This window comes from Ptychodera flava, unplaced genomic scaffold (genome assembly GCF_041260155.1).
Source record: "Ptychodera flava strain L36383 unplaced genomic scaffold, AS_Pfla_20210202 Scaffold_30__1_contigs__length_3116999_pilon, whole genome shotgun sequence".
NCBI classification, from domain to species: Eukaryota; Metazoa; Hemichordata; class Enteropneusta; family Ptychoderidae; genus Ptychodera; species Ptychodera flava.
In genome coordinates, this window is record NW_027248352.1 from 2,154,917 (window position 1) to 2,174,138 (window position 19,222).

At 36.6% G+C, this 19,222-nt stretch overlaps 1 protein-coding gene and 1 long non-coding RNA gene across 4 annotated transcripts; one reads left to right on the forward strand and one right to left on the reverse strand.

Annotated features, from left to right (window-relative positions):
- Positions 1-19,222, forward strand: LOC139127290 (reticulon-4-interacting protein 1 homolog, mitochondrial-like). 3 transcript variants are annotated; one of them, XM_070693205.1, is made up of 12 exons: positions 1-621; positions 1,890-2,104; positions 3,855-4,085; positions 4,799-5,040; positions 5,626-5,769; positions 6,324-6,634; positions 7,247-7,354; positions 7,789-7,985; positions 8,929-9,114; positions 13,155-13,335; positions 13,677-13,769; positions 17,946-19,222. In XM_070693205.1, exons 1-12 carry the CDS (start codon positions 535-537, stop codon positions 18,054-18,056), a joined length of 2,106 nt encoding a protein of 701 aa, XP_070549306.1. In that variant the 5' UTR covers positions 1-534; the 3' UTR covers positions 18,057-19,222. The 3 variants fall into 3 exon arrangements, with proteins under 3 accessions (XP_070549306.1, XP_070549308.1, XP_070549307.1); XM_070693206.1 differs by having other exon boundaries at positions 474-621; positions 3,858-4,085; XM_070693207.1 differs by lacking the exon at positions 7,247-7,354 and having other exon boundaries at positions 60-621.
- Positions 10,814-11,535, reverse strand: LOC139127291 (uncharacterized). The gene is made up of 2 exons (XR_011550969.1): positions 11,395-11,535; positions 10,814-11,002 (listed from the first exon to the last, which is right to left on the reverse strand). It is a non-coding gene; the product is annotated as an uncharacterized lncRNA (long non-coding RNA).

Sequence of the window (19,222 nt, forward strand, 5' to 3'; positions counted from 1 at the left end):
GTCAGTTTACAGGAGATCCGCAATCGCACCGGATCTCTGCTCACTGCTAGCCGTTTGTTGTGCATTTCCAGGTTCATATATGGCAGTCAGCAGTGCTGACGCGGATAAGTTGCCTGCATCAACAGATCAAGGAAGGAGTTTCTTACTCGCAAAACTTAGCCAAGTCTTATGCACATGTGCACCTGTCGACATATCGACAACGCTGTAACGGTAGACAGCCGTCGCGGGGTCAAGTGACAGCCGAACTGGATATATTCAATCGAAAAGACGCGTGACGTTCTCCAAGGTTGTGAATGTATTGAGCAAAGGCCACGTACGTACTACCCATTCAGTAGCATTTGATTTAACACACACGTATTGCAAAGCGAAGGGACGCACGGACGCGTGAAAAACTGTGGAAGTTGTAGAACTTGTACGCGGTGCAGTCCTCTGATTTCGTGCTCCACTCTTTGCTTGTGTCTTTTTGTGTAATTCTCGCGGACTTGGTTCATAAAGCCGTACTTTTGGTTACCAACTTAGACTTACCTGAGCAAGATGGTCATCATCGACACAGCCGAACATTTCCGAGGAGTCAAAGGACTTCACTTATTTCACTTCAGTGGATCAAACTGTTCACAAAAGGTAAGGTTCAACTAGAATACAAGATACGACATAAGGATTTACCGAGAAAGGTTGTGGGGAAATCTCTCTCTCTCTCTCTCTCTCTCTCTCTCTCTCTCTCTCTCTCTCTCATTTCAACATTATGTAAAGTAGAAATACAGGTCCCTCTCCTTGAAGTGAATTGGAATGTAGTCATCAACTTTTTATTGAAAACATGTGACATTCTGCAATTCGCATTCATGAAAAAGTAACCCACATCTTTCTGAAATGAAGTGTCGGATGACTCAGCAATACATGTATAATATTACTAATAACAGACATCAGTATATATATGCAACTAAGCAGTATTGTGTACAACAGCGTACGAAACCTTGAACTGTGAACCGAACTGAAAGATCCGTTGCTCCGGGACGCTCTCTACGGCTCTAGGTGCAAACACGTGAACGAAATTCAGATGTGAAAAAAACTGTCATGAAGGAAATATTGGAAATGATCTCAAGTGAAATGATTTCAAGTCAAAAATTAAAGATTTAATACTCATCGTTTGTCTTCTAAAACATGACAATTCTGGTTTTTTAGTTTACTTTAGCCCTTTTTCCCGAAATTTTCCTTCGATTCAATACAAGTCTCTTAATTTACATATTTAAATTTACATAGTTGTATATTGATACCTGCAAAAAGCATTATCAGTTTAAATTTATCAGGGACAATTTATTTTGGTGGCATTCTGTCTGTTCTCTGAAAAAAACTGACAAAAAAAATATATCTATATATTACATTAAATGATATAATCCATCAAATCCCTCAAATTATACGTAATTTTTGTGTGTCAATTTCAGTTTTCAGTTTCAAGACCAGTTTCCAAAATTAATGCTAATATATATTACGAAGTCAGAGTCATAGCACCAGGTGTTATTTTTCATTCGGTTACCGTTTTGCATGAAAATAAGCATTGCTGTAATCATCAACAACACAACTAATAAACATAAACAACAATACAAACAACAACGATAGCACATGTTCATTGAATTTTATCGGTCAACAACAACAATGACACAACTAGTATTGATATAAACAACAATACAATTACAAACAACAACAACAACAACACGATCTCTGGGTCCCCTGTGATTGTTCAATTGCAGACACAGAAGTGGGTCTGAATACAGTACATCTTAATCTGCGTAAGTTTTGTTTTAATCAATAAATCCTGTCAAGTAAGACTGCTCATTTTTCTGTGTGCTATTGATGTGTTTGTGTTTTTTTCTCTTTTTTGACTTTAATTCAAGGTACGGATCTACCTGGAGGAAAAAGGTTTGGACTGGGTCAGTCATCACGTTGACCTGAAAAAGGGAGAGAATTGTACCGATGACTTTGTGCAGATTAATCCCAAAGGTTTGGTTCCTGTTTTGATCCATGATGGCGTCACTGTCACAGAGTCCAACGACATCATGGAATATCTGGAAGAGAAATTCCCTGATCCGCCTCTTCAGCCAAAAACAGGGTAATTATTGAAATGGATCTGTTCAGGTAGTATGCTCCCTGAAAGTAAAATACTTAACTTTTGGTTAAACTTTCCTGAAAGAAAGTTTGAACCCTCTTGAATACAAGAATAAAATTTAGGGGTCACCGTCTGCAAAATTTTGCATGAGAAATAAATGACCAGATATTGTTACTATGCTTAAAATTCAAATGGCCGCTATTCCTGTGTTCACACTGGGTAGGAAAATCCGATTTTCATAAACCTAAATGAATTTTTTTTATTCCATAAACTTTAAAACAAGCACCCACTAGGGGTGGACCAAAATTATACTGTAAAAATTTGAAATTACCAATATCTGTCCAAGAGGCTGCACTCTGTGTTCATCAAACTGTTTTGTGTGAGAGAACACATACAGCATTTGTAGGTTTGACTTAAGAATGGAAAAGTTTAAATGGCATTGGAAAGAAGGATTATAGAGCAGCATGTTGGTCAACTTTGTTAGCCAAGCGTGTTTATTCCATGCAGGGACCCTCCCCAGTGTGGAAGACTTAGTATTCCGGTATACTACGCCAGTACCCGGTATGTTCTTACCATTGGCTTAAGGGGCCTGATGATCCTGCTTTTTAGCTCCGCTGTCAGAGACGCGGAGCTTATCCGATAGGCTCATTGTCCGTCGTCGTCCGTCCGTCCGTCCGTCCTTCAACAATGGTCTTCTTTCTCTGAAACCTCAAGTTAGATTTCTTTGAAATTTGGTATGGAGGTTCATAGGAGTGACCTCACTTAAGTTTGTTCAAATTGTGGTGAAATTTGCATAATTGTATTTTTGGGGCGATTTTCCTGTTTTTGGTCAAGAAATCTTCTTCTCTGAAACTTCAAGTCAGATCAATTTGAAACTTGGTATAGAGGTTCCTAGAGGTAACTTAGTCAAGTTTGTTCAAATTGTGGTGAAATTTGCATAATTGTATTTTTGGGGCAATTTTTCCTGTTTTGGTAAAAAAATCATCTTCTCTGAAAGCGCATGTCGGATTGATTTAAAACTTGGTATTGAGGTTCCTAGGGGTGATCTCCATCAGATTTGTTCAAATTGTGGTGAAATTTGCAGAATTTTTTTTAGGCAAATTTTGCTGTTTTTTGGTCAAAAAATTATAGTTTCTAAATTTCTTATATAGGTTAAATGCTTTGAGTAAAAAGTTTCCACATTTTACTTTAGAAAACAATGTTCACTTTCATTTTTACAGCAATAAACACAACTTTTTGCTTTACAAATATTGCCTTCTTTCATTTTTACTACCACTGTGCCAAACTTTTTCAGTCACCTATGACATCAATATTAGCTTATTCAAATCATTTTTCACCATTCTTCGCTTCTATGTCAACAACAAACCTAATATGCTGATAATTACTGCCAAATTTACATATTTACTACGTTTTGCTATTATTACAATAATTTAAACAAAATCATTTTTGCCCAGTTCAAGTTCAATATCTCAAACACTTTTGTCATTTTTTCCCTCATTGTCATCCACTTAACTATCACAGCAAAGCTATATCGGCCACTAGGCTGCTTTTATTATTGATCCAGGCAGCTTAGAACATTACCAGGGAACTTAGGGAGACCAAACTGACCTTTCTAGCTGTCAGACTGTCACTAACACCAGCTGTCATATCTGTACGCCAATATATCTTTGTATAAACTTTCTCAGGCAAAGAAAACACTATAAGAGCACTTACAGCCTCTTCTTATAAATTTTTCATCTTTTTTTTTCCACAGAAGTGAGAGGGAGTCAACAAAGAAATGGCTAAAACTAGTCGCAGATGTGCAGAGGCCAATAAAATATCTAACATTCAAATTCCTTTTTGGGAAACTTGGTTCGAAGAATGAAGAAAGTCTTCAGAAGTTGTCTCAGAAATTGGCCGACAGGGATCTGTTCGAGTTTTACACGTCCCAAAAGGAAGGGTTCCCCCAGGAGATAATTCTGGAAAAGATAGAAATGACACATGGGTGAGTACACATATCATTGTGACATAATACTATGGTCTAATCAATGCTGAACCCTTTCACCGCTATGGTTTGGCCCAACCCCATTGTTATCAATGTAAGAGTGGACCTATTTACTAGGATATGGGGGTTCATGAACAGTGTAATGTTCCATGTACTCAGTTTTAACCTTGCACCCTGACCCCCTGGTACTCTATGACGTCATCGGACATTTATGTCCGAGTCGGTTCAAAGGTTTCAAGGAAATTGTGAAGGTGTTTAAATAGTTGACAATTATCTTACTTATTGATATACCTGATCAAGTTATGAACAAGTAAATGTTGAATTTTAGGATTGAGGTAAAACAAATTAAACAAATTTGAATTTTGCAGTATTTTAATTTTACTTAGGGACAAACATAAGTTAGCCAGACTTGTCGATTTAGGTCAAGAGGTCAGTACAGGTCAAGGGGAAGTCAACATTTTGGTAAAAACTTTGAAGTCCGTTTTGCAAAAAGAGACATTCTGCTATGTTTTTTTTCATCTAGACTAAATATCAACAAACATTTTTTTTCTTTACCCCTGCCAATTGAGTATGCATCCTGTGGTGTAGAATTCCATCATCATGTTTAATATATTGAATATCGAATGTCATCACATAAACACTGTATTATGGTGAGACATCCTATGTGATAAAATACAGCCAGAAAATATTGACTTAGATGAAAATTATTTCAGTGCCCTTCAGCAGTTAGAAGAAAGGCTGAGTGATAATCAATGGATTGATAGAGACATCTTCAGCATTGCTGACATCGCAGTGGTTGTCAACATCCATCGCTACAAGCTGATGAATTTCCCAATGGCAAAGTACCCCCACGTCCTGGAATGGTACAACAGAATGCGGACCAGGAGAAGTTTCCAGCGAGGAATCCTGGAATATGAAGGAATTTTGCAGACCACTGTGTTCCCACTGTTAAATTGTAAGTTAAACCATTGCAGAGTTGAGCTGGGAATAGGACAGAGATACCAGAGTAAATTAGTAGACATTTGCAACTCTGGGATTCATACCATGTCTTACAATCAAAATACCAAGATTCAAACAGAAATCATTGGGTATTTGTTGAGGGCATCATTTTACAGATTGGGCAAGGCAGTATATCTTGAGTTGGATCAATGGTGGAGGTATATAATTCTATAGGTGAGTCAGCATAAGGTATGTTTATTTCACACAGTGATAGAGCAAGACTATAGGCTAATGGTATTAACAGTGTCTAGAGGGCGGTATAGACCTGAGGGGAAAAATCACTGTTTTCCAGGTACTCTCGAATAAAACTTACGGATCCCCGACAGCATTAATGCATAATTAATGGGTTAACTCTCGGTAAAGCTGATCTTGTCAATTTGAAGACACGAACTCATCCATTTCCAAAACTCTCTTTTGGTCATTGTCAATGTAAATACTCTCACCTTTGAAATGAACTTTGATAACTTCACAGTCGTAGAGTGGCTGCCATAGCGTTATGTTGCATTGATAACAATGTGTATTTGTATCTCTTTCGCCATAGCGATTGATAGTTTCCTTGGATATGGTGTACAAGCCTATGAGTGGAGAGTGCAGCCATCTTGGACCAAACCCATCGTGGCTTTGTTTCTGCTTTTGATTTCATATTTCTTCCTTTCCAACGGAGTCAACTTCCTCGGTTTGTCAGGTAAGCAGCATGTGCCTCTGTAGACTTTGCGTATTGATTGATTTCCCTTCAACTTTATTGTAGAAAATGGACAAGATGATGTCAAGATTCAAATGTTGATACTGAGTGGTGCACTCACTTCCATGTGTGTATATGGCAAGATAATATTTCCTACAACAATATACTTACAACCTATCACGTCTCTGTGAAAGGTTATGTCGATCAATTGGAGTCAAATATATTACACTTGCAGACGAGACTTGGCAATGCTGTTATGTTTTTCACTGCACATGTATATAGATTCATTATAATCTTTTGAAAGCATTATGGATTCATTATCGTCATTTTTATCAGAAACCTCATCCTGTTATTAGTTTTGAATCTTGATAAAGCAATAGCACCAACTGACTGACTAGTGACCCACTCTCCCTGTCTGTTTGTTGTCTATCTGTCTGTCTGTCCATATGTCTCTTTCTGTGTACTCTATCTGTCTCTGTCTGTCTGTCTATTTGTTTCTCTGTGATCTATCTGTCTCTATCTGTCTATCTATCTGTCTGTCTGTCACACTCTCTCAGTTAGTCAACCTGTCATCCTAGGCCTACTGGTCGTTGTTCTGTATTCAACATTCAAGTCAGCCTACCTCAAAGCTCACACACCAGCACTACACAGCTATCAATCTGCTCTCAAATCCATGAAAGCTGTTGTTGCCGTTGACTACAGAGGCAAGGAATCCATGAAAATAGATCTCCAGCATCCACAGCCTCAAGCGGTCTGTCCCGATGACATCATCATCAAAGTCAAGGCAGCGTCAGTCAATCCAATTGATCTCCGAATGAGAAGTGGATATGGCAGAGTGATGCTTGGTGTCATCAGAAGGAACTCAAAGGTTTGTCATGGGAATTTAGTTATTTTATTTCAATGCTATGACCAAACAAAATACAATTCTTGCTACCTTAAATAGCTTTTGGCTGTGCTAAGGAGTCAAACTGTTGAAATGCATTGTGGGTAAAAAGCAGACTTTTTACTACAGCAGGAGTTTGAGATAGTTATCTGATAGATACTTGTAATTTGCAAATCACGGTGGGGGTAGAGTAACTGTGTGCAAATGAAATAGCTTTTATGACAAAAAGTTCTGTTTGTCAAGAAACTAGCCAAACTCATACACCTTTTCATCTTTTTAAGCATTGCCTTTATGAAATTCCTGTATAACCTAAAACTTAACTTTTAATTTTGTTATTTTATTTGTTTTAACTGTAGAAATAGACCATGTTGAAAATATGGTCTACCACCTAAGATTTTTATGACTCGCTTATGGGTGGCAAAATCATACTCAGAAATTGTTCAAAAAATGACTATTTCAAAAATCAAGTTGTAATGTAGTTTTCTACATTTAGAATAATGTTATGATAATGAAAACTTTCTGTATCTGTTTACGAATCAATAGTTTCTACTTTATTTGATAAAATTACAATACTCATATTACTTACTAATAAAACAGATTCCTTCTGGAGATGGCAAGGAGTTTCCCATGATCCTCGGCAGAGACTGTTCAGGAGTGGTTGCAGCCGTGGGGTCAGGGGTCAAGAAGTTCAAAGTTGGTGATGAGGTAAGCAAGTGTACTAGCTTTGTGAAAGGGGACCCTCTGCATCTCGTTTTAGTCTCTGTGGAAGATTTCGTTGCAAATATTGCATTTGAAAGACACCATGTGATCAGAGACAATGAGATGATTTGTTTAGAATGAATCAAGATAGCAATCTGCATTTACAGATGTCTTATTAGTATGAAGATTCTTTTGGCAATTTTAGGAAATTTTATTTCATGTTGTGATTTCACTTCTTTCTATAGGTAATTCATGTACAATCCATGTACAATATATGTACAGTCCATGTATAATCCATTTACAATCCATGTACAATTCATGTATAATCCAAGGACAATACACGTACAATCCATGTACATTCCATGTTCACATTCTCATAAATTAGTAGAATATTCCAAGGATTAGACTGATTGGGGTTATTGTCATTATCTCCACTTCAGGTGTGGGCAGCTGTTCATTTCAAGCAAACTAAGGGGACCATGGCAGAGTATGTTGTTGCCAAGGAGAGTGAGGTTGCCAAGAAACCACAGAACATCAGCCATGTGGAGGCTGCATCCATTCCTTACGTTGCCTTGACAACATGGAGTGCCTTGGTCAGTGTTGGTAAATTAGGACCAGAGAGTTCTCAGGATAAAAGGTCAGTATGATTCATGAAATGTGTGTCTGCAGTCAAGTTTTTATTCCATTTCATTCTCTATCATCGCCTTACTTTACTAAGAATATCGGTATAGTAATAGGTAATGGTAGACAAAATGAGTTTTGACATGGAAAACAAGATTTCTTTGTTTGGAGAGTTCAACGCCAATTCTTTCCAATGTTGAATAACTGCAAACTGGTAAAATATAAATGAATTGTTGTGACCAATTCAAAATGAGAACATGTTTATCACTTGAAAATGATGGCAATACTTTAGAAGTGGATCATCCTTCAGTATTACACTTCAATATGTGTTATAATTCAATATATTTAGGACAGTCTGCTACCATCCGTGGGTATTTCTGTTTAGTATTATAACTTCTTTATTTATTTGTTATTTATCTATTTGTTTATTGACAATGAAAGGTAAATTAAAACAAAACATATCACCAATATGCGGAATATTGAAGTTTTGAACCCTTTCACCCCTATTTCCCTGTGTAGATGTCCAACTGTGCCATTGAAAACAAGTGGGTTATACCACATGATTGTGGTGTAAAAGGGTTAAAGGTATACAGTCACCTGTAATCTAAATATGCTCATATATGGTCAAAGGGGCGTTTCTTGGTATTCAAAGTGCCCATAAGAGGGTGCTGTTTTTAAAACGGCCACCTGCTTAAAATCTGTGATTGGTTAGATTTCTCTTTCCATGGTAACTTTGGCAAAATTGGAACAGGTAACAGTATACCTTTCACCCGTATTTCTAATTTTGTACATCCAAGACAAATACTATAGATAACATGTTCAGTGATTTGATTTCATTGTAATATTTGCAGACATGTCCCTGGCTAGCTCTAAATTAAATGACAAGAGGCATTTCTGCCACTAAGATATTTCCTTTGTGGTTATGTGGTCCATGCTAAAACCAAGTCATTTTATTACAGAGTGCTTATCCATGCCGGCACTGGAGGTATCGGAACTTTTGCCATCCAGCTTGTCAAGGCATGGGGAGGTCATGTGACCACAACATGTGCTACTGATGGTGTTTCCTTGGTAACCAGCCTTGGAGCTGATGAGGTCATCGACTACAAGACAGAGAACTACGAAACAAAACTAGCTGGCCAATCACAGTAAGTTTTCCATCCATATTGATCACAGTGCAGATTACATTCAGTAACATTGACAGTGTCATGAACACACATCAATATAGTGTACTGCCTGCTGATAAATTTAAAGCCTGATAAATGTAAAGCCCCTGTAGCTGTAACTCTTGAAATTTGTCAACCTGAAAAAGGCTTTCTATTTTCTCTGGTTTTCTTTAAATTCTACAAATTACAAGGATGTAGTCTTCTACTACTGAAAAATTAGACAAGTAAATTTAAATTTCAACCGTTATTTTGATTTCCTGCCAGTTTTAAAAACTGGTAATATTTCAAAGAAAACAAAGCATATGATGTCCCAGTGGGAAACTTTCAGCACTATGCATTATATTGGACTACTCTGTTGTTTCTTTATTTGCATGAGGGCGCCGTTTTATGTTTGGGCAAACGTTTATTATTTATCTTGCTCAAAATTGTACATGTAGTCCCAGTTGACAGTTTATTATACTTGTATAGACACCCCTCAGTGAGTACATTCCCACGAACTTGTTTTTGTTTAGAAGTAAAATCACAAAAATAATGTTAAAGATACAGCTATTGGGCCTTTAATCCCATTAAAATATTAGATAAAAATAGATTCTGTTGTCTTACCAGCAAAGTGATCTTATTGTAGTCTTTGTGGAAATGTTTAAAAGACTGAAATGTTGAAATAAAATACCAATGAAATCAAGGATTTAAACAATATGACTTTGATAAGCTTAAAATTTCAAAGAGGTAACTAAAAAGTCAACTGTGATCCATAACTCCAAGGAGATGCTTACGTGTGCCAGCTCACAGTGATCTCATACCAGCAATGATACATGTAACTGAAATGAAATATCTGATGATCGCCTTGTTTTAAAATGTGGAGACCCTCACAGAGTATCTTCATGGGTTACTATGAGAAAATAAAACATTTTTTACCAGATTTATCTCATCAATTTTAGTAATGATTCACTAGGTGACATTCATGTGACACTACAGATAACCCTTACCGAAATTTTAGGCCTCCCGCAAACTGTTACTGCAAATTTGCCGCAAGCTTTGCAGTAAATTTGCAGCAAACTATTTGCCGCAAATATGCGGGTGGTTCATTTTTCAGATGCAAATTAGGTTTCTTGTGAACTTGCTGCAAATATGCAGCAAAGTCCCTGCCGCAACGTTGCTGCAAACTCTTTGCAGCAAATTTGCGGCACAATCCTTGCAGCAAACTTACGGCAAATTAAATTGAATGTTACTGAAAATATGCTGCAAATTACCCATACAAAATTTCCTTCTAAAGTTGGTATTCTACAACAGTCAGCTCTGGAATAAACTTTTACCAATTTCAGTTATAGTAAGAAAACTAAATACATTATAATAGACAAGAGATACTGAAAACCAAAGAAGTAACACAATTAAGTGACAGAAAAATTTCTTGTATTGTACCACAAGTTTCAAAATTTTTATCTTCTCCAAAAATATAAGTTCAGTTAAGGTATGTACACAGAAGTTGTAGAATCACTTGTGTAGACATGGCCAATGTCAGTGACACAGTTAAGAATGAAAACCTGACAAATCCTAAGGCAGACTGTGGACAGCACAAGATGTGTTTTATCCAACTAAGCTCTGAAATACCAGTTTCACGAGAAACAATGGTCAGCGCAAATAAAGTTATTATTAATTAAAAAAACGACAGAGAAAAAAAAGGTTAAATTCAATTGTGGTACAATTTATTTTATGTGCCATGTTCATTTCATGCCACATAAGTGTCATGATCATGTCAAGATTTTCTTTTGACTTGAGAAGTTTCATGTAACATTTACATTACTGTCAAAGGCTGCGATTTGGCTTTCTGTTCTCTGAATTTCTTGTCCCTTTAGTGTACCAGCAATGGATTCTGAAAAATATAAATCGTTCAGGGAAGAGTGTAAGTCTTTACCGTTTGACCAAACATTGTAAATTTCATGAAAGAAATCGATAATTATTTGAAAATGAGACAAAATAAAGTTGAAAAATTGAAGCAGAAAATGCATAAATATTCATGATCGAAATTAAATTAATAATGATTAAAATGTCTGACAGCGGACAACTCGCCGTATGTTGTTTACATACACGACGGCGACAATCTGTAAAAATTCAGCACTTACTGTAAGTAATTAACCGTTGTGAAACGAAAGTGAATTCTAGTATGAACCAGTACTCAACGAAAATCTATCTTTAGGTAAACATTGCAATACAACGATTACGGAACATTAATAGCGATGTACAAACAACGGTACATTGACTTACATTTGTGAACGGCTCGCAGACGCTGGACGATTCCTGGTTGCAGGTCTCTCCGTGCTGTGTGTAAATACCGTACTCAGAAAATATAGTCGGCATCATTACTGCCGCTCGCGTTCACAAATTTAGAACTCCGCCTGTCCCTGGTACTGTATACACGTTTTTGCAACTATGTGATATCATTTGGCTGGCGATTCCATAGAAAGATCACGAAATTGTCCACTAGATAACTCCCTGATCACAATACGCAGCCGACACTGGCGATGGTACTAAAATCTAACTTCGCGCCGATCAAGCCTCATGACGATAAACGGAAGTGCGATCTATAAATCATTACGCGATTGATAATGTAGTCCCATTTTTAAACGCTGGAATTGACTCTACATCTGCACCAATCCGTTATATTTCATACTTAATATAGCATCTAATTTATTAGTTTAATCAAAATGGTTATTTTTATCATAGAAAGACTAAAAAGAGAGTACAAATTCTTTCAGCACGAAGAATCAATATCAATGCGCGAACTGACCTTGATGAACCGTGACCGGAGAGTGTAAACATGTCGGCTGCTCGCAGCTGATACACAGGACGTCGACGTGTTGGACGTTAGTGAAGTAGCGCATTGAATTTTCGTACAGCGGCTCGGCATAGATTGAAATCCTAAACCTCAAATTTGTGCCCGGCAATATAACGCTAACGCTGAAAACATGGACAAAAGCCTTTTACCTCGACCCATGTCATCAGAAGGCGAGATTTTGTTAGCGGCATCGATGGGACACAGAGTGTAAGCTGCAGTACATTGTAGTACCGTATACTATATTGATGGGATATAGCTTGGAGCACAGCCACTACTCTGCTTGGAGGTAGTAGCGGAAACATTTATAGGTACAGATTTGCAGTAACAAAAGTCTACGACGTGTCCTTACAGACCATCATCAGACGCACATTTCGTTCGAAACTGTTTGCATTTTGGTATCATTCGCAGAAAATACAGGGTGTAACTTGCAAGACAGACAAGTCCCTGTTTTAAAAATTTGTTTCCCTAAAAATTCAGTTTTCGATCCAACCATAATTTACCCAACCGGATTGTCAAAGGGTACTTTTATTACATTATGTCACTACAGTATATACTATAGATGCACTCTTATATCTATGCAATGCTTTCACCAGCTTAACTGAAACTGTCCATTATCTAGCATTACCAGTTATTATAATTTAAAAAGTGGATTGTCTGTTATGAAATAAATGAACATAAAATGTAAATGAAAGATCAATTTTGTGTTGCTGACATATGACTGGTCACGAAGTGCAACAGTACTCAGTGTGTAGCATGTACTCCCTGGTAATGAAATAGTGGGCAATATGTCAATCATGTGTTGCTGCATATTTGCAGCAATAACCTGGTTGCCGCAAATTTGCAGCAACTTAGTCGTTTATCGCAAATTTGCTGCAAACTGACTTAAGGGTTTGCAGGAGGGTCACAGCTAGCTGCAAACTTCTGCAACTCCTTCCTGCAAGCTATATGCTTGCTGCATATTTGCAGCAAACTTACGGCAAATTTGCAGTAGAAATAATTTTCGGTAAGGGAAGTCACTGATCACCTCTTCAAAGCAACTTTTTTCATCGTCTTATCACTTGTCATGGTTCATTCCGTGCTCACTGAAAGTTCATACATACACAAAGATATAAAGAGTCGGACAGCAAGCAAGGCAATCTGTGACATAATACTACCATAACATCAGTAAATGTTGTATTCATTGACACAGGTTTGATGTTGTGTACGACACTCTCGGTCCAAGCTTTCAACAAGGAAGTCTGAATCTGCTGAAGAAAGGCGGAGTGATGGCGTCCATAATGCCAACCATTATGCTGTACACAGATCAGTCTGGTTTGTTACTGGGTGCCATCAGATCTCTGACAGGATTGGCCAGAATTGTACTGCCTCAGGTAACTCAATGTTTTTATTGTACACAGCAATGCTGCTTGTATCATCTTTGGTTCATCAATAAAAAATTCATCTCAAAATCTAGTGTCGTGATCCGGCCAGATCTCACTGGAATCTGTTTTAGTTCTTGGGTTGGTGAAATATTTTGGCGAGAGTTAGTAAGAGTCTCAGATAGTTCACTGCCCTCCATGTTCCATGATATGCATAACAATTAACAGTGCATAAATTTGTGTATCGGGAAATGTGTTTCCCTTCATGTGACATTAACTTCTTTTTTGTTGCAAACATAAACTCTGCAATAATCCCTGAATAACACCATTTTGTTATACTCTGCATTGCACAGCGTATTCTCTACGGCCGTACATTCAAATGGGCTTTCTTCAATCCCAGTGGGGTTGTCTTGGAAACAGTCGCAGAGCTTGTAGAACAGGGCAAGGTGAGTATACTGAGTTTGAAGCTTAAGATCACTGAATCATTTGACATGTATCTGGTCACATGACACATATTCTATCATGTGACATGTATCCAGTCATGCAGATTTCAAGGCATCTCAGGTTTTTAGCTCCGCTGTCAGAGACGCGGAGCTTATCCGATAGGCTGATTGTCCGTCATCGTCCGTCCGTCCGTCCGTCCGTCAACAATGGTCTTCTTCTCTGAAACCGCACGTCAGATTTCTTTGAAATTTGGTATGGAGGTTCATAGGAGTGACCTCACTCAAGTTTGTTCAAATTGTGGTGAAATTTGCATAATTGTATTTTTGGGGCAATTTTTCCTGTTTTTGGTCAAGAAATCTTCTTCTCTGAAACTTCAAGTCAGATTAATTTGAAACTTGGTATAGAGGTTCCTAGAGGTAACCTCAGTAAAGTTTGTTCAAATTGGGGTGAAATTTGCATAATTGTATTTTTGGGGCAATTTTTCCTGTTTTTGGTAAAAAAATCATCTTCTCTGAAACCGCTCGTCCGATTGCTTTGAAATTTGATGTGCAGTTTACTTAGGGGAACTAAATCATGGTGACATTTGCATATTTGTATTTTCAAGGCAATTTTTGTCGTTTTTGGTAAAAAAATCTTTTAAAATCTTGATATTTGGTACATAGGTGCCTAGGGATGATCTATTTCAGATTTGTTCAAATTGTGCAGAAATATGCAAATTTGCATTTTTAAGGCAATTTTTGCCATTTTTGGTCAAAAAATGTATTTCTCAAAAAGTACTGGTCTGATAGCTTTGAAATTTGGTATACAGGTTTGTATAGATGAACTAAGTAATATATATTGAATTTCTGATGAAATGTGTAATTTTGTATTTTTGGGGCAATTTTTGCCATTTTGGTCAAAAAATGTGTATTTCCAAAACTACTCATCTGATAGCTTTGCAATTTGGTATACAGGTTCCTACAGATGAACTTAATGATATTTATTGAAATTATGATGAAATCTGCAATTTTGTTATTTTTGGGTAATTTTTACCTTCTCGTGTCTATTTATAGACAGAGAAGGTATTAGAGTTGAAAACCAGTATGCTGCTGTCAAGTACTTCCGTCTGTCAAGACTTCCGTCTGTCAAGATCCGTTGACGTCATGCCATTGTGATGGTCATATCATAAACTGGTGGGGGTGTTCATGGCTCAGGTTGAGGTGTGGGAGAACGATTTTGAGCTATGACAAAAATCAAAAGGGACTTAGCGGCATAGCCACAGTGTTAAGCCTTTCTCCAAGGTTTCTTAGTTGACTACAATCTATTACAGACTACTGAGCTGACGTTAGGGGTACTCACTTTGTGTTTGCTCACTCTGTGAGCGCTAGTGTTTGGTACTGAGTTGCGTAGATATCCCCTCATGGCCTCAAGTGATCTTAGCCTGTTGCATAATCTGCAGAGATGATCATATGCCTCCGAGTCTGAAAACTGTCATTGTGTAAGGCTGTCGGCATTTTCCTTGCATTTTTTCTCATTTAATTTTGCAAAATATCGGCGAGTACCTCAATATTTCAAGATAACCCTTTCTTCCAATCGTTTCCTGGAGTTTCAGAGTCATATGAACGAAAATGAGTGAAAGTTTTAGACAGGAAAATCGGACGTCGGCCATGTTCAATGTTTACAGTACAATCAGAAGTTTACGTGGAGGAATTAACCAACAAACACTATTCATGATGCCCGCCCTCTAGAGGCAGACCCTCCTATATGAAGTACCACATTTGATGCTTGTGGAAAGCTTGACCACACAATGGAGCATTTAAATTATTAGAAAATGACAAACTGAATAAGAAGGTATTCAGAAAATGTCAAATACTGCCGAAAAATGCGCAAATATTCAATATAAACAGGTTAACTGACTGGTCAGCTATAAAAAACAATGAAAATGTTTATGATCAAAAGTTTTTGAGATGCGCACATTTTAACAAATACAGAAATTAACATTATAAATATAAGACCAAACTATTTTTTCAGGGATGGGACAGGTTGGAAATGAGGGGTGAGAGACAAAGGCACTCCTATTGCTGCATGTGGATGCAGCCACACCATTTCATTTACAGCATACTTATTCACTGTGTTGTGTTCAAGTTCCATATTGTACTGACTGTCATACAAGGATAACATGAGCAAATCAAATCAAATTAGAAAAGGATCAATGCTGTTGTGTGGATTTTGCTGAACATGGCTGATTTTAATATTTCGCCCTATATATTTGGTATCCAGCAAAGGCATATTTTGATGTAAAGTAAAATTAACACTACATTGCTGCAATATGTTTTACCCTTTCTGCATGAACTTTTCTTTTTTAAATTATAGTATATTAGTACTTCAAACAGATTAACAGTTATCGTGATGTTAATTTTACATCACAAAGACTGTAATTCTGCCAATTTTTTTGTTTTTTCAGTCATTTTATAAATTTTGCACTGCACAAGATGATTGAACAAATTGCAATGTTTGAATTTGTAAACTCACAGAATAAAAATCCTTTGGTCACAGATTAAATTATTTTTTAAAAGAAATTTACTCTTAAACACTTTTAGCATATATTCTTTACACGGTCATGTATTTCAAGGAAAATATGCCTATTAAAAACAGTAATTTCTTCACTTTCATTTTTTTTCAATACTATGACAATTATCAGCCATGAGGTTATACAAACACAAGACCAGATAAGCGTTTTTCATCATTTTCACAGGACTCTTTGGAAAATCCATTCAAAACAGTTAAAAGTGACTTAAAATGATCACTTGGTATACATTTAATTTACAGATGCCAGGTTGTGTATTTCACATGCACTCAGGTCAGTAAGGAAGTGCGTCATTACTATTTTGGACTGTGAATTCTTATTTCTGATTTATTTAACTTTTTCCCACATTGAACTATCTTTAGGCAGTTTATACTGTAGCTTAGAATTTTTTTGATTGATGTATTTCATCATCTTTTGGGTTCTTTGGGTCCATATCCCACCTCATGCCCCTACATCATCAACTATTTACCAACAAATCCATGCCAACAACCAATTAGCTGACCTGGCCACACATTACAGAAGGTACAGCGTCATTGACGGTATTTTTGCCATTTTTGGTCGAAAAATGTGTTTCTCAAAAAGTACTGGTCTGATAGCTTTGAAATTCGATATGCAGGTTCCTACAGATTAACTAAATTTGATGTTTTGACATTATGATGAAATCTGCAATTTTGCAGTTTTGGTGCAATTTTTGCCATTTCTGTTAAAAAAATTTGTTTCTCAAAAACTGCAAGTGGATAGCTTTGATATTTGGTATACAGGTTCCAAGGGATTATTGTAATATGTGATATACTGAAATTATGGTGAAATCTGCAATTTTATTTTTGGGGACAATTATTGCCATTTTTGGTCAGAAAATTTTATTCTCTTAAAACTCTTTTGCAGCTATTTTAGCCTCTTTTTTCTGGCCATTGAAATGAGCTATCAAAGATTTCCACCTTCTTCACCAACATGTGTCAAAAATAGTTATTCTCTACATAAACACAGCGGAGCTATATCGGCCGCTAGGTCGCTTGTCTAATGTATAGACTGAGATAATCGAAGGTTGTATCTAGAGCTGATTGCTATTCTAAGATGATTGATATCGGAACAGATGGCATCAACCAGTGGACACCAAAACAATTAATTTTGTCATTTTCTAAACTATCACATTGTTGTTGTATTGTAAATTTATCTTCTTAGTCTGTCCCAGGGAGTCATTGTATCTGTGATGTTTAACTTTGTTTGTCAAGCTCTTTTGAATGATATGTTCTTTGTGAGACTTTTCAGAAATGTAATTCTTTGCAGTTTGACCAATTGGTCACCATATTGAGAAGAAATATACTATTATTATTTTTATTGAAACTCACCAAGAACGTCTCACATCAAGAGTGGCTGCTGCATTTTCTTCATTGCGCAGTCGTAACGTTTTTATTTCTCCCAGTGAAAAATCAGACAATATTGAACATCAGCATTCTCATTTGTCGTTTTACCGAGAAACTGCACAATATCAGTAAGGAGGCATAAACATATTTCTCTTATTCATAAAAAGATTAAGTAATTGTCTTGTATTGATGCCAACTATGAAATATGAAATTTCATATCATAAATTTCACGTCTATTTCATCGCCAGATAAAACCAGTGGTTGAGAAGACATTTTCAATGGCTGATGCTGACTTGGCTTTCACTCACGTTGAGGAGGGACACTCACGTGGAAAAACTGTTGTTGCCATTGACAACTGACAACCTGCAACAATTCAGGATGTTACTGCATGGAAAGTGAATTTTTTTTACAACTGATGTCAGATTTCCTGAAGTGAATTACGACTGCAGTGCAACAGCAATGCTAGTCAACTTACTGACCAATGGCGATTGACAAAACACTTTAAAAGAGTTATGTTTGAGAATAATGTATATATTTACATCTAATGATATTGAATACCAGTCAGTATTTTCATTTCATCACTAAGAGGTGTTAGACACTAGGGTGCCTCATAATATGTTGTACAGGTACTATACAACTTGGGGTTTAAGAAATTGAATGATATATTGACACAACTCTATATTAATTTCAGTAAATTTTTTAGACTTGAATATCCACAAGCTGTTTTTGTTTGTTTGTTTGTAATTTTTTGTTGGTGAATTGAGGAATTGAAGAATTATTATATAGTACAGCAAGGAAAGAATAAGCTTTCTAGAACATATGGTTCCGGAAAATCACAATATATCTGTTGGACATCTCACAAATCAGATGGAAGCAGATTTGAGATATGTCAGAATATGGTGCATTTTTACAGCTTTAATTGTCACTTTGATTACTGTAGCATAGCTGAGGATTTGTGGTCCAGAGATTTCTTCTGAAAAAGTTTGTAGCATTATGTCTTTGTATCACAGTCATGGGTGGGGCCTGTGCTTGTATATAGGGCAACACACTATGCTTCTATCTATCTGGGTTGTAACTACATATAATAATTAGGATTACATGTACTCCAGAATGTGTAGGAAAAATATAATGAAATTTACTTCATAGAAGTTACATTTTGTGTCCTGGAGAAATAAATTGATGAAGTATTTTTAGAAATACGGTGGTCTTTCAGAGGATAACAAAAACTGTGATATCTTTGATATGTGGAGATATTTATCATCAGTGCAGGTGTGTAGGATTATGAACTCTCAATATTTGATAGGAATCCAAGGTATTCCCGGGTAAAATCACAGACATTCCTTCATCCGTCAATATTACCATGGAAAGTGCAACTTGAATTTCTGTACATTTGCGACCACTGACAACTTTACATGTAATTTCACAAAGTCTGTGTATGATTTTTTGGAAAAAATACTTTTATACCAAATAAAGATATCACTTTCACAGCATAACAGTGGCTATTAAAAGCATTTCTAGACACACA